Source organism: Monodon monoceros, unplaced genomic scaffold (genome assembly GCF_005190385.1).
Source record: "Monodon monoceros isolate NGI ecotype Baffin Bay Population unplaced genomic scaffold, NGI_Narwhal_1 Super_Scaffold_5, whole genome shotgun sequence".
Classification (NCBI taxonomy): domain Eukaryota; kingdom Metazoa; phylum Chordata; class Mammalia; order Artiodactyla; family Monodontidae; genus Monodon; species Monodon monoceros.
This window is the reverse complement of record NW_021703782.1, coordinates 80,610,765-80,629,177: the sequence shown is the minus strand read 5'-3', so window position 1 is coordinate 80,629,177 and position 18,413 is coordinate 80,610,765. Positions and strand designations below refer to the sequence as shown.

At 50.8% G+C, this 18,413-nt stretch overlaps 1 protein-coding gene across 3 annotated transcripts in view; it reads right to left on the bottom strand.

Moving 5' to 3' along the window:
* The window catches only part of COL15A1 (collagen type XV alpha 1 chain), a 105,927-nt gene that overhangs the window by 43,871 nt on the left and 43,643 nt on the right, over positions 1–18,413 (bottom strand). For 2 of the 3 annotated variants that reach the window (XM_029203053.1, XM_029203052.1), the window contains exons 8-16: positions 16,024–16,133; positions 13,185–13,340; positions 11,819–11,971; positions 9,812–9,955; positions 9,155–9,295; positions 5,178–5,228; positions 3,917–4,003; positions 2,622–2,747; positions 1,683–1,745 (exon numbers count right to left, since the gene is read on the bottom strand). In XM_029203053.1, coding sequence (XP_029058886.1) covers positions 1,683–1,745; positions 2,622–2,747; positions 3,917–4,003; positions 5,178–5,228; positions 9,155–9,295; positions 9,812–9,955; positions 11,819–11,971; positions 13,185–13,340; positions 16,024–16,133 — 1,031 coding nt within the window. The remainder of the gene's footprint in view (positions 1–1,682; positions 1,746–2,621; positions 2,748–3,916; positions 4,004–5,177; positions 5,229–9,154; positions 9,296–9,811; positions 9,956–11,818; positions 11,972–13,184; positions 13,341–16,023; positions 16,134–18,413) is intronic. The other variant, XM_029203054.1, reaches the window with a different exon arrangement.

Sequence of the window (18,413 nt, the reverse complement as noted above, 5' to 3'; positions counted from 1 at the left end):
GGTGTGTGGGAGGGGTGTGTGGGGAGGGGGTGTGGGGAGGGGTGTGTGGGGAGGGCTGTGTGTGGGAGGGGTGTGTATGGGGAGGGGTGTGTGAGGAGGGGTTTGTGGGGAGGGGTGTGTGGGGAGGGGTGTGTGGGGGAGGGGTGTGTGGGAGGGGTGTGCGGCGGGGTGTGGGGGGGAGTGTCGGGGGCAGGGAAGCTGGTAAGAAGAACAAGGAAGATGAGAGTAAGTCTTGTGATGTTTCCTGCAAAATTTAATTTCTTATGAAACAGTACGTGTAAAATGAGTTCTATAAAGCTCGAGAATTGTTTCTTCTTTTTCTGAGAAATGAGCTTTTCACGAAAATCGAGTTACTGTTTCAATAAAAATGCTCCTGAGAGCTGACGGAAACTGGAAATTCAGTGACAAGGATGGTGTCTAGGGAGTCAGCACTTTCCAAAACTCCGTCCAGGTTGGGTACACAGAAGGCCTCCAGTCCCCACCCCAGAGGGGAGGCCCCTCCCTCCTCTGAACCCCAGTGAAGCTCACGACTACATCTCTAGAAGGAAGCTCACCTTATCTTTATTGCCCCCATTTGCGGAACATGGGAACACAGCAGGGGCAGGAACCCCGCCTCACAGCACCACGTGGCTTAACCTTAACAGAAGACTACAGGGGCTTACAGAGAAGGGAGAGACTGAGGGCGTGTGAGACTCAGGAATGGAGGGCAAAAAGGGCGCCTGAAGAAGTTTCATTCATGCATCAAACTGCTCACAGGAGCCTGGGCTAGGTTCTAAGGACACACAGACAGTGCTCACACCCTGCTTGTAAGGCTGGGCTTGGGAGCAGACTGGTAAGCCAACAGCTTCAGTGACCCTGGCTGGAGGGGCCCCGCAGAATCAGTACTGTGCTAACGGGAAGCAGAGGAAGGAGGGGTACTTTCTGCTCACAGAGTCCAGGGAAGCTTCCCAGAGGGTATATCTGAACTGGGCTTCTGAGAATGAGGAAAGGGAAAGGACAGGCCAGAGAGGAAACCACAGGCCAGGGCCAGGAGGCTGTGCAAGCCCAGAGCCTTTCAGTCGTGCTGGCTGGCTGGCCTGGAGGCCAGGTGTGTAAGGGAGCGGCGGGAGGTGGAGCTGGAAAGGTAGGCCGGGAAGGGCCTTGAAGGTCTGCACGTAGTGAGGGCTCTGTCCTGCAGGCAACGGGGGGTCGCTGGCGCTTTCTCAGTGGAGAGGGCAGTGCGTGGTGAGAGCCTGCTCTAGGAAGATGGACTGGGCAGGTAGCTGGAGGCTGGATTGTGGGTGGGGAGAAGGGGGCACCAGCGAGGAGCCTGATGCCACACTGCAGGCGAGGAGAGATGAACGTCATGTCAGGGTGGAAAGAGAGGTGGACATCAGATTGGCCAGTCTTGGCAACAGATGGTTCATGGTAGGAAAGGGAGAGGAGGGAGGAGTTAGAGAAGACTCTGCTTTCGAGTCCAGGGGGCTGGGTGGATGGCAGTGCCATTCACGGAAGCTGGGGACATGCAGGAGTGGGCAGGGGAAGACGCTGAGTGCAGGTTTGGGCATAAAGAGCTCCGGGATGGGGAGACATCCAGCAGCGCGGACCAGGATGGGATCAGGCAAGGTCAGGCTTAGACGTCAGAGAGGCAGGCTGGGCCTGGTGATTCCCCTTGTTGGAGCCCGCCCCCCTCTTCTCCATACCTTCTCCCCTTTCATTCCAGGAAGGCCGGAGGCTCCATCAAGTCCAGGCTTTCCCTCAGGGCCCTGAGGAACATCAAGGATAATCAGCCCACAACATCTCTGAGAAGAATCAAATATGAACCCTCTTTGGAAAAGGAGGCCAGGGCTGGGAAGACCAAGTGGGTGAGGCCAGTGGGTCCAAAGCCTTGTGTCAGCCCATAGCAGAACACCTGTCCTGGCCCCAGTTCAGCCTCGGCCGGCTATGCATCTGTGGACGAGGGTCCTTCACTCTCTGGGTTGCATTTTCTCTTCTGTGGGGAGTCAGGGGCAGGGCTGGATGAGGTAGTTTCTGGGGGCCTCCCACCCCAGGCCCAGCACTGGTGCTCTACGATTCCAAGATTCTATGGGAGCCTGCATTTCCTATACTAAGATAAAGCAGCGAAACAATGTGTAGGGTGATGTTTTTCTTGGCTGCTGCTTTTTTTAAAAAATAAATTTTATTTTTTTATTTATTTTTGGCTGTGCTGGGTCTTCATTGCGCTCGCGGGCTTTCTCTAGTTGCGACAAGCAGGGGCTACTCTTCGCTGCGGTGCACGGGCTTCTCATTGCGGTGGCTTCTCTTGTTGTGGAGCACGGGCTCTAGGTGCGCGGGCTCAGTAGTTGTGGCACACGGGCTTAGCTGCTCTGCTGCATGTGGGATCTTCCCGGACCAGGGCTCGAACCCGTGTCTCCTGCATTGGCAGGCGGATTCTTAACCGCTGAGCCACCAGGGAAGCCTGGCTGCTGCTTCTTATGAGTCTTAGTAATGTTTCAGCCGAGGAGGAATTTGTTTACAAACGCTAGCTAGCTCCTCGCTCCCTGTCGTAAGCCTTAGCGCTGGGGTCTGCAGTCTGTACCCCCTCCCTGGCTAAAGGAAGCCCCACAGGCACGGGGCGGGGGGCAATGGCTTCGGCAGCTTACCGGGGGACCAGGTTCACCAGCAGGTCCATCTTCTCCAGGGGATCCAGGGGGTCCCATGAAAACATCAGTTCCTGGTTTTCCTGGAATCCCAGGTAAGCCAGGTGGGCCTGGGGGACCTGGAGGACCCTAAAAATAGACACCTTGTTAAGAAACAGTGCAGGAGGGGACAAATATATATGTTCCATTCACTCCATTTCTGAAAACAACTCTACAAGTAGAGACTGGTATTCCTACTTAGAAGATGGGGAAACCGAGGCTTAGTGACATGTTGTGACTTGCCCAAGAGCTCACACACACAGCTAATTAGGAGAAGAGCTGGGATGTGAATCCAGGTCTTTTTAAGCGCATTATATCATGTTTTCTCCCTAGATGTATGTACATAATAAAAATATAATGTGTTGGAATTCTCAGAGTTGCTCTAATTTAGTTTTCTGATTACCTGAGAGGTTAGTCCAAAACTGCCTATTGTTAACCCTTATTAAAAACATCCCTGCAGTGTACTAGTCTCTTTAGCTTCAGGCTGGGTTGGCTGATGCCACCAGCTTGGAAGTCCCAGCTGGGTCCCGCTCCACTCATCCAGTGAGTCCTGAACCCTTCCAGCCCTGTCATGATGAGTGAGCAGAAGGGCAGCCGAGTGGAGCCTTCTAGGTGGGGATTCAGCACAAGGGCTCAGAGGAAGGGATGGAGATGAGGTTGGGGCCCTGGGGACAGAGGCACGAGATGCAGCTGAGAAGAGAGGTGCTCCCGGGGGAAATCTAGAGGGACCAGTGGGGGCCCAGCCTTGGGCAAGAGGCTGGGGAGAGCAAGAGGTGCCAAAGAGGCAGAATGAGTGGTCTAGAGAGGTAGGGAGGGGGCCGCCTCAGGGTAGGAAGGATTTTGAGAAGGGTCTGGAAGCCAAAGTGTGAAATGCTATCTAGAGAAGAGGCCAGCAGGTCTCTGTAATGGGTAAGGGGGTGGGGGGCAGAGCCAGGTGGTAGAGGTGAAGGTCATGGGCATACCTGCTGTGAAAGAGCCTGCTGGAGAAGGCTACCGGGGGAAGGAGGCAAGTGGCCAAGTGGGGCTCCTGACTATAAACTAAGGCTCAGACTCACTTAAAACTGATGGAAGACGGAAATGCCGAACATATACAAATATAGAGGGGAAAGTATAGTGAGTCCCAGGAGCCCACCATCAGCGGAAAAAGTTATCAACGGTGGCAATCTGCTTTCATCTGCTATCGGCCCCTGTCGTCCCTCCCTCCTGGATCCTCATGAAGGCTGCCCCCGACACCAGGCTGTTTAACCCTTCACACTTACTCTTAACAGCTCCTCGCTGGGCACTGGGTCACCAGAGCCGACGTCCAAGCCCCAGCCCAGGCTGGAGCCCTCAGCCTCCACTCCCACCTGTACAGAGAAAAAGTTCCCACGGCTTGGTTTCACCTGCTACTCTCCAAGTGACAGCTGTGTCACTGAAAGTTTTCCCATATTCTGTGGCCCTATAACTGCTGCTGCCGACTTTCCTTCTGGCTTTTTCTCCCGGTCCCCTCTACAGCTGCCCTCCTCCCTCTCCCCCTCCCAGCTGTGCGGCCAACACACAGCCAGTCCTCAAACACAGGACACTCTTTCACAGCCTCTTCTGCTGCCTTTCAAATTCCTACTCATCCTTCAAGGCCCAGTTCCATGGTCACCTCCTCCATGGAGCCCTGCCCAACCCCATTTGCAGACAGAATTCACCTCTCCTACTCTGTGTTCCCACCAGCCACTGCGGGGGTCTGGATTTGGCAGTAGGAGCACCTGACTTGAAGCTCAGTTGTGCGTGTGTTGGTCCCACTATGCTAGGACTCCTCCAGGGTCGGCCCAATCCTGAGATACCTCTGGGTGCCCAGTGTCCAGCATGAGATCTGACACTGAGAAGGCACTCACTATGTACTTGTTGAATACCATCAAATTCCTCCAAAGAACAAAAGGAAACTTCCAAAACACCTTTCTGGTACTCAGTTCCTGAAGATGGGAACCAGGCAAGGCCTAATTCAATCATCGAATAAGGAAGAGCTGGGTTAGGGGTTAGAGCTGAGTTTAGGCAGGTTGTGGCGGTGTGGGCATGTAGGTGGGAGAAGGGGGGTGATGACATAAAGGTAAGGACACGGGAGGCTGTTGCCAGCATCCAAGGGATGAGGAGGTGCTGCACAGCTAGACTTGGGGGCTTCGGGACTGACTGAATTGAGGGGGGGCACTCGAGGATGTTTCCTGGCTTCTCTCTTCATGATCAGGAAGATGGGGTACCATTCCCAGAGCAGGGGAACCCTGGGGGGAGAGCAGGCCTGGGAGCATGGTGACAGGTTCAGTTTGGGATGTGCTTAGTTTGAGGGACCTGGGGGTCTTTCAGGGCACAGGATATAAATGGGATGTAAATAGTTTCTGCTCCTGGACTCTCTGAGAGAGTCCTGCTACAGGAAAGAGGACTGAGCTCTGACTGGAGGGCACTTGGGGGCAGATGGGAAGGATCCGCCTGTGGCTGTTTTGTGCATCCCCATCCCCTGCACACTGTGCATGTGACAACCCCGGGTGGGAATCTCACCGTGGGTCCAGCAGGTCCAAGGGGGTCAGGAAGCCCCTCCCCAGCTTCACCCTAAAGAGAGCAAGATGTCAGTGGAACACTGGACACCCCTTCCCACTCCCCTCCTCTCTCCAGAAACTGTGCTTATTTCAAGAGGAGGCTTATGCAGGAGTTCTATATACCTAATTTGTTGAGCGTGTACTATGTGCCAGGTAAAGTTTTCCATGTATTAATTCATTTAATCCTCACCACATCCCAGAGAGAAGGTTCTACAATCCCCATTTTATACATGAATAAACAGAGAGAGGGGTGTGGCAGAGCCAGGCATGAATGCCCCTCTCACCCACTGCCTTCGGTGACCCTGAGATTCAAAATGATCCAAAAGATATTCCAGAGTGGGTACTCCCATGACTGTCCCTACTGTGTTATTAAACTGTCTGCTCAGGAATTGGGGCACCCATTTCAATTCATCACAAATTCCTGACACAGGCACTTAGGGTGATCTATCTTCATTACTTATGTGCCACGATGAAATCCTGCATGTTCGTCTCTCTCTTTCAATTTTCTCCCCACACCTCTCTCCCTCTCTCTCTCTTCTTGGAGCTTTTTAAAAATCTCATTGGATGGGAATTCCCTGGAGGTACAGTGGTTGGGACTCTGTGCTTCCGCTGCCGTGGCCCGGGTTCAATCCCTGGTCGGGGAACTAAGACCCCTGCAAACATGGAGAGGCCAAAAAAGAAAAATTTAAAAAAAATTTTTTAAACATCTCATTGGAAAAGTCAGAAGCCCCCTTGATGGAAAAACCACAATGTATTAGGAACCTACCAACCCTCACAGTTCTACTACTTTAAGGCCACAACTGCCGACATTTAGGGAAGGTATTTCCTTCCAGGGTTTTTGCATGTGTCTATTTTTAAATAGTTAAGACCACAGTAGGACCACCTGACTTGAAGCTCAGTTGTGCGTGTGTTGGTCCCACTAGGCTAGGACTCCTCCAGGGTCAGCCCAGTCAGTATATTGAAATTCATAACCAGCTTTTTTTCCACTTAGCATTATATGGTAAGTATTTTCCTCCATCATTAAATACTCCTAAAAAGTATAATTTTAATAGATGCATAATGTTCCATTATTTGAACATCCTTTAATTCAGTTAACTCCCCTATTGTTGGCTAGTTAAACTGTGTCTAGTTTTTTTCCATTATGGACAATACTGAGATTAACATCCATGTACACAAAGCCTTTTTACACAACAGACTATCTCCTTTAGGATTGATTCCTAGAACAAAAGTGTCTGGGTCAACAATATGCAGTTTTATGGTGTTGATATGTGTTGATCAAGAACTTCTCAGCAGTAGTAAACCACTGACACTGTCACCAGCATAGCTGGTCTCACCAGGCCCTCACCAAGTGCCAGCTTCTGAAAGCACAAAATATAAAGGATCCAAGGACAACTGAACCAGGTTTCCCAATAAATCAATGGCAAAAAGAACAAAGTAGGTGGGAAGCAATCATGGACCAAAAGAGACTTAAGAGACACATCAACCAAACACAAAGTAGACCTTGTTTGGATGCAGATTCAAACTAAGTGCAAAAAGGCATTTTTAAATAACTAGGGTATTAGATAATATGAAGGAACCACTGTCAATTTTGTTAGATAATGACATCCATTATTACCACTGATGGATGACACTGTGGCTAAGGGGAAAAAAAGGTCCCAGATCAACCTATTAACAATGCACATTAACACGTTTATGAGTTAAATGATACAGTGTTTGGGATTTGCTTTAAAATACCCCAGTCTTCCCCTTCCCTCCACTCCAAAAAGATGGCTGTAGGAGGTGGAACAGATAAAGCACGACTCGCGTAATGTTGCTGAGTGATGTGTATGTGGGGGGGTTATTATACTATTCTAAGTCCTTTTGTGAATTTTTAGAGTTTCCATAATAAAAAGTTTTAGAAAAAGAAAAAGGAAAACTGGCTGTACGTGAAGGTGCCTCGCCAGCCAGTGCTGCTACACCTGATGTGGCATCACCGTGGCGAGATGCAGTCTTGGTGTTTTGTGTGCCCCTTGGGGTGAGAAGCAGAGGAGCAGGGGGGCTGTTTAGCGAGCCCAGGGCCACAGGCATCACAGACAGCCTGGTGGGTTCCATGTTTGTTGCCCAGTAGAGTCTCCTGGGAGCATGAGCCCCAGCACCAGGGGCTCCTCAACTGGTCTGGCAGTGAACTCGGTCACCTGCAGTGGCCTAAGCTTCCCAGGTGTCTCTAAGATGAAGAAAAGGTTAAAAACCAGAGCTCTCGCTCACCTCCTCTTTTTATAGACAGCAACACCAAGACTCACCACAAGTCAGAACCTCAGCCTCCCGGCTCCCATTCTGGGACCTCTCCACCATACCACACTCTCGGGGATGCTCTAGGGCATGAGCTCTGCAGGCCAGCACGCCTGGGTTCAAATCCCAGCCCTGCTCTTAAGGGTGTGCCACAGCAGGCAGGTTCCTTTACCTAAGTCTCACTCCCCTCACCTGGAAAATGGAGACGATTCTCCTTGTACCAGAGAGTGGTGGTGTGCATAGAATCAGATCAAGTTGGAACCCAGAGTGCTTAATAAATGTCAGTGCAAAAGGCTTATTTCCAGCCCCTTGACTGTGAGTTCCTTGGGGACAGGGACGAGGTCATATTCATCTCAATCTCCAAGTGTATGGACTGAGGGCCCTGAGTTGCTATGCACTGAGTCAGTGAGAACATCAATGAGTGAATGAATAAAAAATAAAGAGACCAAGCAGTGCTTAATGACCGCCGGGCGCTGCAGCCGTGGGCATTCAGGATTCACAGCCAGCTCTCGGGTGTCCTGTCCCACAGCCCTCCCATCCCAGGTCAGCCCTGGAGCGCTGTGGCCAAGGGACCACATGTCTGTAACTTGAGTCAAGGCTCTGAAAGCATGTGTGACCAAGTGTTGCTCGGGGAACTGGGAGGCCCAAGCTGGTCACCAATCAAATTCTTTCCTTTAAAAATATTGACACTTAGGGCTTCCCTGGTGGCGCAGTGATTGGGAGTCCGCCTGCCGATGCAGGGGACACGGGTTCGTGCCCCGGTCCGGGAAGATCCCACATGCCGTGGAGCGGCTGGGCCCGTGAGCCATGGCCGCTGAGCCTGCACGTCCAGAGCCTGTGCTCCGTAACGGGAGAGGCCACAACAGTGAGAGGCCCGCGTATCGCAAAAAAAAAAAAAAAAAAAATATATATATATATATATATATATATATATATATATATGTATTGACACTTAAATGGCAATTTAATTCCCCAGTTCACACAAGCCCATGCTGAGGACCAGCTCTGGGTTTCCCACTTCTAAAATACAAAGTCACAGCCCTTAAGTGGTGACAACCTCGCACCTGTGCATAGAACTTTCCGAACATTCCCTGACCTGCATTCTGACTTGACCTCACAGCCACCCTCTTCTACAGATGAGGAAACTGAAGCCCAAAGAAAGGGATTTGCGTGAGGTCGTACAGTTGCAACCCAAAAACTCGTGTTGGAAGGGACCTGAAGGTGACCCTCTGCCCCCCCCCCCCCCCACACACAAACACACCTCTGATGCTTCTATTTCCTCTACAGTCCCTGCCACATCTTACAAGCTTCCCCACCTCCAGGATGGAATCTAATGACACTTGAGATGGGCCTTTGTATCTTTAGGCAGCTCTGCCTGTTAGAAAGCTCTCATTCCAATTAAAGAAGTGGGCAATTTGGGACACAAAGCCAGGTGCCCTAGGTTTTTACCTCTTGCTTCTTCTTCTCCACAAACTGCTGCTTCCTTGTGCGTTCCTAGGTTGGAGGACCCTCAAAACCCCAAATTCCGCATTTTGCGAACCAAAATGAAAACCTCCCTCTAGGAAAGCCAGGAGCAGGCCCCTCCCATGCCTCTGGTCTTTCGTTTTCTCCTCTGTAAGACCAGCCAAGTCAAATCTTCATGCCTCTACGCAAAATGAAATCTTCACTTACCGGAGGGACTCCTCTTTCAGGAACTACTGTGGGTATGGGAAGCGGGGGCCCCTCAGGGAGAGCGCCACCCAACTCTTCTGCCCCAGCCATGGGAAGGGGCTGCTCTGTTGTGGCTGCCGCTAAGTCTTCATCACCAGGACCCTGAGAAGCCAAACCAACACGATGAATCAAGTCACCTCACCCATGATGCAATGTGCACACTGCTGCTGGGGAGTTTCGTTGACTTTCCTTTCAGTGGCACTAGCCCAATTTCAAAGCACTTCCCTACCTACAACTGTCATTACACCCAACACACTCACAGAAGCACAGACTCATAATCCCCTTCTGAAACATGCATCTCCTCTAAACCCCCTCCCCAGTCATGGTGCTTACTGCCTCTCACCCCAGCAATGCTGTCTAACTTTGGACCACATTCCGAGAAAGTTCTCCTTGGACAAAGATGGGGGTAGAGGGTCAGGACAAAGCCTGCTCTCCTGACCCCCTCTGCTATGCTCCTTCAGTTACATCCTGCCTCCCTCTGGTTGGTGCCGACCCAGATAAATGCTCTAACGAAGCTGCCTGTGCATTTGGCTCTGGGAAGGCCGGCAACTGCTCCTGTCTCGTGACCCTGACCTCTCTTCCCACTGTGAGCCAGAGAGGATGCTAGGAGACACTTACAGAAGTGACTACTTGCTTGGGGGCCGCTGTGGGTGTGAGGGGAACCAGGCCATCAGTGGGGAACCCGCTGGCCTCCTCTTCCTCAAAAGTGCTGAGGGGCACTTTTGCTGTAGCTATCGTTAAGCTTTCTTCACTGATTGGACCCTGAAATGAAATTGGCATAAGGGATCGTGACACTTCATCCACACCCCTGGTTGGTGGGTGTGTGATTATGGGGAGGAACCTGCTGAGGCCATCACACACCTCTCAGGTCGTCCCCTCCCTGCCCCGGAGTACCCTCCAGCACACCTCTGCCGCGTGCTTTGGCCCAAACCTGCGCATCCTCAGGAACTGGCGCTCCCTACCTCCGCAGGAAGCCCTTCTATCTCCAGACAGCTCTGCTAGTTAAGTTCTAATTTCTGTTGAGTAAAGACTTGGTAAAACTGGGACCTGAACCCTAGTTTTCTCACCCTGTGACAAGGGATTTGCCTTTAAAGAAGAAGGGAAGGTAAGGAGGGAGGGAAGAGAGATGAAGGAGAAGAAAGAGAAGAGGAAGAAGAAGCAGGGGAAGGTGGTGGTGATGATTTGTTAATTACAATAATCCATGTAACTGCCAAGTGGCCTTGGGAGCTCCGTCACGTGGCCAGGGCATACCTTCCCCACTGTAAGGTTTCCTTGTCTGGACATTAGACCAGAGGTGAAGGGCTGGGAGTGAATGTGTGGAATGATCTCAAAGGCCAGTGTCGACATGTGATGGCCTGACAACCCCCTCGTTTCACTCACTTAGCAAACATCTACTGAGTCCCCAACATCAGCTGGGATGAAGACAGATCAATGAGCAAGATGTATGTGATCCCTGGCCTCACAGAGCCTCCAGCCTGGAAGGGAGCCAGTTGTGATGAGGCCTTCCGAGGAGACGTTTGGGGTACCATGAATGTGTCTAACAGGGAGACTTCACAGCCTGGGAGGCACCTCCCTGACGAAGCGGTGTTTGAGCTGAACTCTAAAGGACAAGCAGGAATTAAAGGAGGGAAGAAGGAGGAGGAAAAGGTTCCAGGCAGAGAGGGGAGGGTGTGGGAAGATTCTAAGGCAAGAAGGAAATAGGTATGCTCAAGAAACTGAAAGAAGGCCAGTGACGCTGGAGCGCCAAAAGCAGGGACAGTGGCCCAAGATGTGGCCCTAGAGGCTGGCGAGGCCAGACCCTGCAAGCCGTGGAGGCCAGGTGCGGGAGCGGGGTCTGCAGCGAGGACAATGGTCCACAGAGGGCTGCCCCCACCAGGAGGAGCCGGGGGCAGAGAGGATGGAGGAGGCCAGGAAGGGCCTTAACCATTGCCCGGGCTGGGGATGCGGTGTCTCGGTACAGGGGGCTGGCGTTGGAGAAGGGTAGAAGGAGGCAGATCTGTGATGTGCTGGGGTAGAAAAATCAACAAGACTTGACATGTGACAGAACGTGGAAGTAAGGAAGAGGGAAGAGAATTCTGGATTAGGCAGCTGGGGGATGATGGTTCCATCATCTGAGATGGGAACACAAAAGGAGTGGAGACAGGAGTCTAGGTTTGAATCTGTTGAGTCTGAGTGTCCTAGGATACTTGCATCCTGTCTTCAGGAGTTGGGAGCGGTGTCTCCGTGAGGCCTGAGGAGAGGGCTGAGAAGGCCTGGCCATGCCCTTGGACCCCGCCAGGGCCTGCCTGCACCTGGACCCTCCACTGAGCTCTGACAACCTGTGCTTGCACCCAGAAACGGGCATGGTGGTGCCCGCCATCACCTCCTCTGCTCACACCCAGCACTCCTCCACCCCAGCTCCCGAGCCCTGCATCAGCCTGCGCTATGCCCACGCCTCCAGGGCCCACAGTACACTCACCAGGCACCGGCAGACTCCACCTCTGAGGGAGTATTTGGTCAGAGAGGTGTCCCCTCCCCATTCAGGTTCTTCTGGATTTGCTGAACAGAATGGAGACCGGCCCCCTGAGAAGGCCAGGATCCGCTCCCAACTGTGACCTCAACTTTCCAGCACGTTATACTCCTTACCAAAGTGACCCCTTCCCCAGGGTCCTGAGTGGGCATGGAGAGGGTCAGTCCCCCGCTGGGCACACTGCTGGCCTCTGCTTCCCCGGCACTGCTGACGGGCACCTCGGCCTCCCCTGCTGCTGTCGCTGCTGAACCTTCTTCGTTATCTGGACCCTGAATAGGAAGACGTCACAAAGGGGCCCCATCACTGATCCGCTGCGCTGTGGCCAGGGGAAGCTAAAACTGCCCTCCCCGAGGTTACTGATCATTGTGGTGACAGATCCAATAGATGCTTTCCAGGCCTTTACCCACTGGGACTCTTGGCAGGAGGTGACATCGTTGGCCACTCCCAGAGCAAGAAAACACCACCCCTGACCCAGACCTAGACACAGCCTCCAAACCCACCCCCTCCCCCCGAGGCTTGCTTCCCCCAATCTTTCTAAGATCCTACTGTGACTACATCACTTCCTGCTTTAATACCCTTCATTCCACATATTGCGTTGATATACGATATTTGCTTTTCTCTTTCTGACTTAATTCACTCTGACTTCTGTATATGCAGCAGAAACTAACACAACATTGTAAAGCAACTACACTCTAATAAAAAAATTTTTAAATAAATAAGTAAAAATGAGAGCAAAAAATATTTTTAATAAATAAGTAAAAATGAGAGCAAAAATAAATAAAAGTTATATATTATTTAAAGGAAAATGAGCTAAGATCAAATAATTGAGTTTGAGGTCACTCATGCTTTACTGAAAGCTGAAATTAAAGAGCATGTATAAAATCTGGGGAAAAAAAAAACACCCTTCAGTGACTTCCCATTTCTGCTGGACACTCAGGCTCCGTCTCACGGCGTCCACGGTCTCAGAGGCTTCTCTAGCCACATTTCCCCTTCCCATTGCTCACACCGGGCCCCACAGCCATGCTGCGCTTGTTTAGGTCTGTGTGTGCTCCTGTTGATGCCTCTAGGCCTTTGCTCCTTCTGGCTCACCTCCCGAACACACGTCTCACCCCATCACTTCTAAGCATCCCTCTGGTCTCGCCTTCAGCCTCCTTTCCCCAGGAAGGCTTCCTGGCCCCCCGAGTCTGGGCTCTGGGCCCCTTTTGATGCTCCCCTGTGCTTCTATTGTCCCTCTTCCCTCTCTGTTCCCAGGAGCTGGGTCTATCCTATTCACCTGGAGCTCAGCACAGCACTCCACAAACACCTGCTGAATGAGTCAACAGAGGCCTCGGCCTCTAAATCAGTGTCTACTGGGACTCGGCCCCACAAGGATGTCACTCTGTCCTTTGCAAAGAGGTGAGGAAGGCCAGTGACTGCTCCCACCTGAGATGCAACCAAACTCCAAAAGCAAGTGAAGCAGAGCATGTACTCTGAGCTAATTACCAGAGTGACCCCTTCCCCAGGGTGCTTGGTGGACATGGAGAGGGTCAGTCCCTCAGTGGGCACACTGCCGGCCTCTGCTTCCCTGGCAGTGCTGATGGACACCTCGGCCTCCCCAGCTGCTGCTGTTGCTGCCAAACCTTCTTCCATATGTGGACCCTGGGAACAAAGGCATCACTAGGGACCACGTCACTTGCCCATGCCCCCGAGCAAGGTGGCTGTGGCTGGAGAAGACTGACTGCCTGTGTCCTCCGGCCGCTTGCATTTCTGTAGCTTCTTTCCTCAAGGCACTTTGTTATCTGTGATGTTACCCCAGCTCCACAACAGTCCCAGAATCCCTGTGGCAGGAGAGACTGCAAGGCACATGTGTCTCCCATGTGATTCCAAGCATCTGTTTGCCACACCAGTGACTGGGAGATCAGTGCCTCCCGAGACACATATAGTTATGCCTCCTGCTATAGCGCTAGACACTTCAATCTAGACCTGTCTTCCTCCCTGTGACCTCCCCTACGTGTGCATCCAGGAGCCATAAGAACAGGGCAAGTGTCTTCGTCCATGACGGTGCTCCAGCGGTACGCAGGTGGCAACCCCGCCCTCCTCAGCCTTCTCCAGACTGGACACCCCCCTCTTTCCCTGTGACTCAGTTTCCGCGGGAAATTCACAGGCAGATTCTCTGAAGGTTACACAGCAGATGCAGGAAATGGCAACAGAGAGCAGCTTTGGCTGTTGGTGTCACCAAACCGACTATGTTTTATCTGTTTCACAAAGGTTTGTTTTTTAAAAAAATTTGGGTGGGGTTTTGCTTCGTTTTGCTGCAAAAAGTAGTTCTTTGGGTTTTTTTTTTGTTTTTCAGCCACACCTCATGGCTTGCGGGATCGACCAGGGATTGAACCCTGGCCCCGGCAGTGAAAGCCTGGAATCCCAAACACTAGGCCACCAGGGAACCCCCCAAAAATGTAGTTCTTTTGGATACTAAAAACACTAGGCTGATCAGAGTTAGACATATTTCTTTGCTGAAGGACTTCTCAGAGCCTTCTCTGTAAGAAGAATACAGAGTGGATCATTCCCCAAACTTACTGGCCTATAGAACCATTTTTCCATATAACATCAAATCCTTACAGAATTATTGTCCCCTCAAAACAGAGAAAAGATGATGTCATAGGATTTTAAAATGAGATTTTTTTTCTGACTCAATGTCAGCTAAAGCCCCAAAGTACAATTCCATAAGCCTCAGGTAACCTCCGTGTTCTAAAAAAAGGAGCCAGACGACTTACATGGGACAGGCAAAGAGAATGAAATGGAATCAGTTCTATCAGCGTTCGCCCACCACCTGCCTTCGGCTATGTAAGAAAAGGTAAAGAACTCATTCAGGGGTTGAGTGCTTAGAGACTTTTGTAAGAATTCCTTTGGAGACAATTTTCTGCGTGCTGTGGCTCCCCCCGGCCCCCACCACAAACCATTTGGTGAGCTGGGTATGTAGTGTTTGGACTTTGGGAGGCAAAGGGACTGGTGTTTGATTCCCTCTAGGGAAATACCGAAGGCAAAAGCAGGGAGCCATCCAGACAGAGTCAAGAGAGAGAGACAGAGATATCTGCTCTGCAGTTGTTTTCCTGGTGAATGACTGATATGACCCTTCCAAAGGGAGCCAGCTAAGCCATCTGGAGACGGACTCCCACCCAAAGGGCCCCCTAGAGGATCAGTGTGACCAGCACGGGGTGGAAGCCCAGGCGGAAGTTAAAAGGCCAAAAATGGACTTGGGTCCTAGATTCCCTGCAGGAGGACCTCTAAGGAATCACAAAAGTCCCCGTGAGAGAATGTTCCAGCAGCCAGATATCTTCCCCACAAAAGGCCCAGATCACTGTCTGACCAGCCACATAAAACTGTGTCGTGGGGCTTCCCTGGTGGCGCAGTGGTTGAGAGTCCGCCTGCCAATGCAGGGGACATGGGTTCGTGCCCCGGTCCGGGAAGATCCCACGTGCTGCGGAGCGGCTGGGCCCGTGAGCCATGGCCACTGAGTCTGAGCGTCCGGAGCCCGTGCTCCGCAATGGGAGAGGCCACAACAGTGAGAGGCCCGCGTACCGCAAAAAATAAAACAAAAAAAACAAAAAAACGGCGTCGTTTTCTCCAGGTGGGCCAGACTTTCGGTGGCGGGGGGAGTGATGAGAGGGAGGAGAAAGAAGTAAGAAAACAGAGAGGAAATATCCCTAACCATGCTTCCTTCCCTGCCTGGCTCCTGGTTATATTTGTATTTTTATTGAATTTTTGATATTATGCTGCAGGGATTTTGGAAATACCTGTGAAAATAGGCTGTTACCAGATAGTAACTGGGAGAGGAGAGAAGTGTCTTGAGTTTTCACCCCAGGATAGGGGAAAGAATGAGCTGACACAAGGTTTTTAGCAGACGCCACAGGTGAGAAACATAATTTGCTTTAATTTGGCACCCTCCCTGTGTCCAGCATTTAAACAACTGGCTTTGCAAATGTAAAAGCCAATTACCAAACAATAGAGCAAACACACCTGCAATTAATCTCATTCTCTCTTGAAGGGGCTCAAAGGGCAGAAGAGGCTGTGCATCTTCACAACAAGAGGGATTGAGAACCCAGCATGCATCTCCCGGCAGGTCTGAGGACCTGCCTCTCCTCCCCTGTCCTGGTGCATCCCTGGGGAGACTCTGGGGCCCTGGGACTCCCGCCTTCTCTGTACCAGCGGGAGGGAGGCAGTCTCCCTGATATTCAACTAAAACCCTTGTGACTCTCTATGGTGCCCAAGACAAGTCACCATCAAGTCTGAAATAAGCAAGCAAATGTACTACTGACTCAGACGAAATTTACCATTCACTTACCTCTTCAGTGACATGAAGGAAGGCCCCATCCCCCGAGCCAGTGTCAGTAATGGGGGAACCATCCACAGTATCAACTGTCTCCAGTGTGTCATTCAGGATCTCACCAGACCCTACAGGAAGCAGGCATTTTGCACTTAATAACTGCATTTTGCAAATGAAAAAGAATGTGGTCTCTCTTCACCTATGACTTGAAAAGATGTCCATAATACAGGGTTAAGAGGGAAAAAATGTTGCAGAAAATCTGACAACGAAAGGCAGTATTACATGGTGGTTTCGATCACAGGCTCTGGCACCAACTATAGGGTGAGAACACTGCTTTGCCACTTACTAGGAATGTGACCTGTGGCGAGACATTTACCCTGTGGCTCAGGTTCCTTGCCTATAAAGAGGGGATCATAATTCCTATCTCCTAGGGTCATTTTGAGGATTATGTGTTACAAGGATTAATTAAACTAATGCAAGAAAGGCACTGAGGACAGTGCCTGACATATAGTTAACAAGGGATAAATGTTCATTGTCAGTGTGGTTCTACATTTGTAAAAGGAAGAAAAACTATATATGAGAATACATGTTTTATCATCATTATATATATTATCATTATATAATTAATATATTGATTATTATATATAACATATAAAATATATAGATAATTATGTATATATGTGTGTGCAGATAAACCACACATACTAGGCTAAACCACAGTACTTAACAGTATTGGTTTCTTCCAGAGGACATCAAAGGAAACTATTTTTTTGATTCATACAGCTCGGCATTGATTGAACTGTTACCACAAGCACATATTTCTTTTGCAATTTAAAAAAACAAATGGAGTCCTAAAGCAAAGAAAAAGACAGTATACTCACATGAATGCCTGCCTGTTACAGGCTGGGCTGCAGGCTAAGCACATCCCACACACTGCCTCCTGGAAGTCTCCAGCTGGCCCATCTGTCCTACCCACAAGCACCTCCATACCACCTCGCAGCAGGTGGGCAGAACCAAGGCAGGAATCCTACGTTTTCAGTATCCCCACTATCACCCCACGGTGTGTGTCCTGCTCTGATCTGCACACTAGCACCTTGTGATTATTAACCCCGTCTTGCAGAGAAGGAACAAGGTCCCACATAAGAGGCTGCGAGGGCCCTGAAGCCAGCCCTTTCCACACACACTGTGCTCATGCACGTCCCATGGTAAGGACACTGTCGAGGGGGAGGTGATGAAATATTCAAGGGACCCTGTGCCCACATGCACTTAAAAGACTGAATGCCCAGCAGTGGTCAGTCTCTCACCGCTCTCTCGTCCTCCCTGATCTGACCACCAGGGGGTGCTGTGCTAGCAGGCAGAGTGACCCCAGGCCTCTGAGTCCCCACCCCTTGGAGGACCGAGTTGGGGGCGGGGGGGACCAAGGTCCTACGCCAAGATGGTGTCAGGGACCCTTGGGATAAAACCCTTGGGAGGCTTTCCCTAGCCAGGGACAGGGCTCGGGGTTCAGCCCCTTCCTCCTCACTGAGCTGTCTGCTCAACAAGAATGAGGATCTCTAGCCAGCTCTGCTGTTTCTGCTTGGCCTTCTGTCTGCCACAGAAGTAATCTGGCACATGCCAGGGAACAGGCGAGCTGTGCTTAGTCTGGGTCCTGCCTCCTATGCACTCACCCCTCAGTTTAGGGGAGGCCCTCGCCTCCTGGCCCTGCAGCCTCTGCCCCCTCCTAAGCCCCTCTCTCTGAGATCCTAATTCCCCCCAGGAGAGCAGCATGTGCAATTCACAAACCACTTCCACACCCGCAGCCACAGCATTCAGTCCTCTCATCCAGCCGGGAGGCAGGGGTTGTGAATGCTCGCAGTGGACGCCGGAGGAATCCAAAGCTTGGAAACGCTGAGCAACTTGCCCACGCCCAACAGCAAAGAGGTGTCTGAGCAGGGTTTCCGTCCAAAGGGTCTCATCCAGCGGTCTTTCCATGGCTACAGCCTGACTCCTTGCTGGTATTGTAACTTTATTAAATTATTATACAATTGTTTTCTATTCAGTACTATATACCTTCTCTCACAGACAGACTTCCCAAGTTTAGTTGTTAAAATAATATTCATTTACTGAGGACAGAAGTAAAAGGAATAATGATACATAGGATTTTAGAAGACATAAAATACCGAAGTACAAAAGAAAATAAAAACCACCTACAATCCTGCCACCCAGAGATAACCACTCACAACATTTTGTTGTATATTATTCTAACACACACACACACACACACACACACACAGTGCTCTACATGGTTATATATAAATAGATATAAATAACATATATTCAAATTTAGGGTCACAGCACACATATAGTTTTGAAAGCTGCTTTTCTTGTGGAGTACACCATGATCACGTCTCTGGGTCATTAAATTTTCT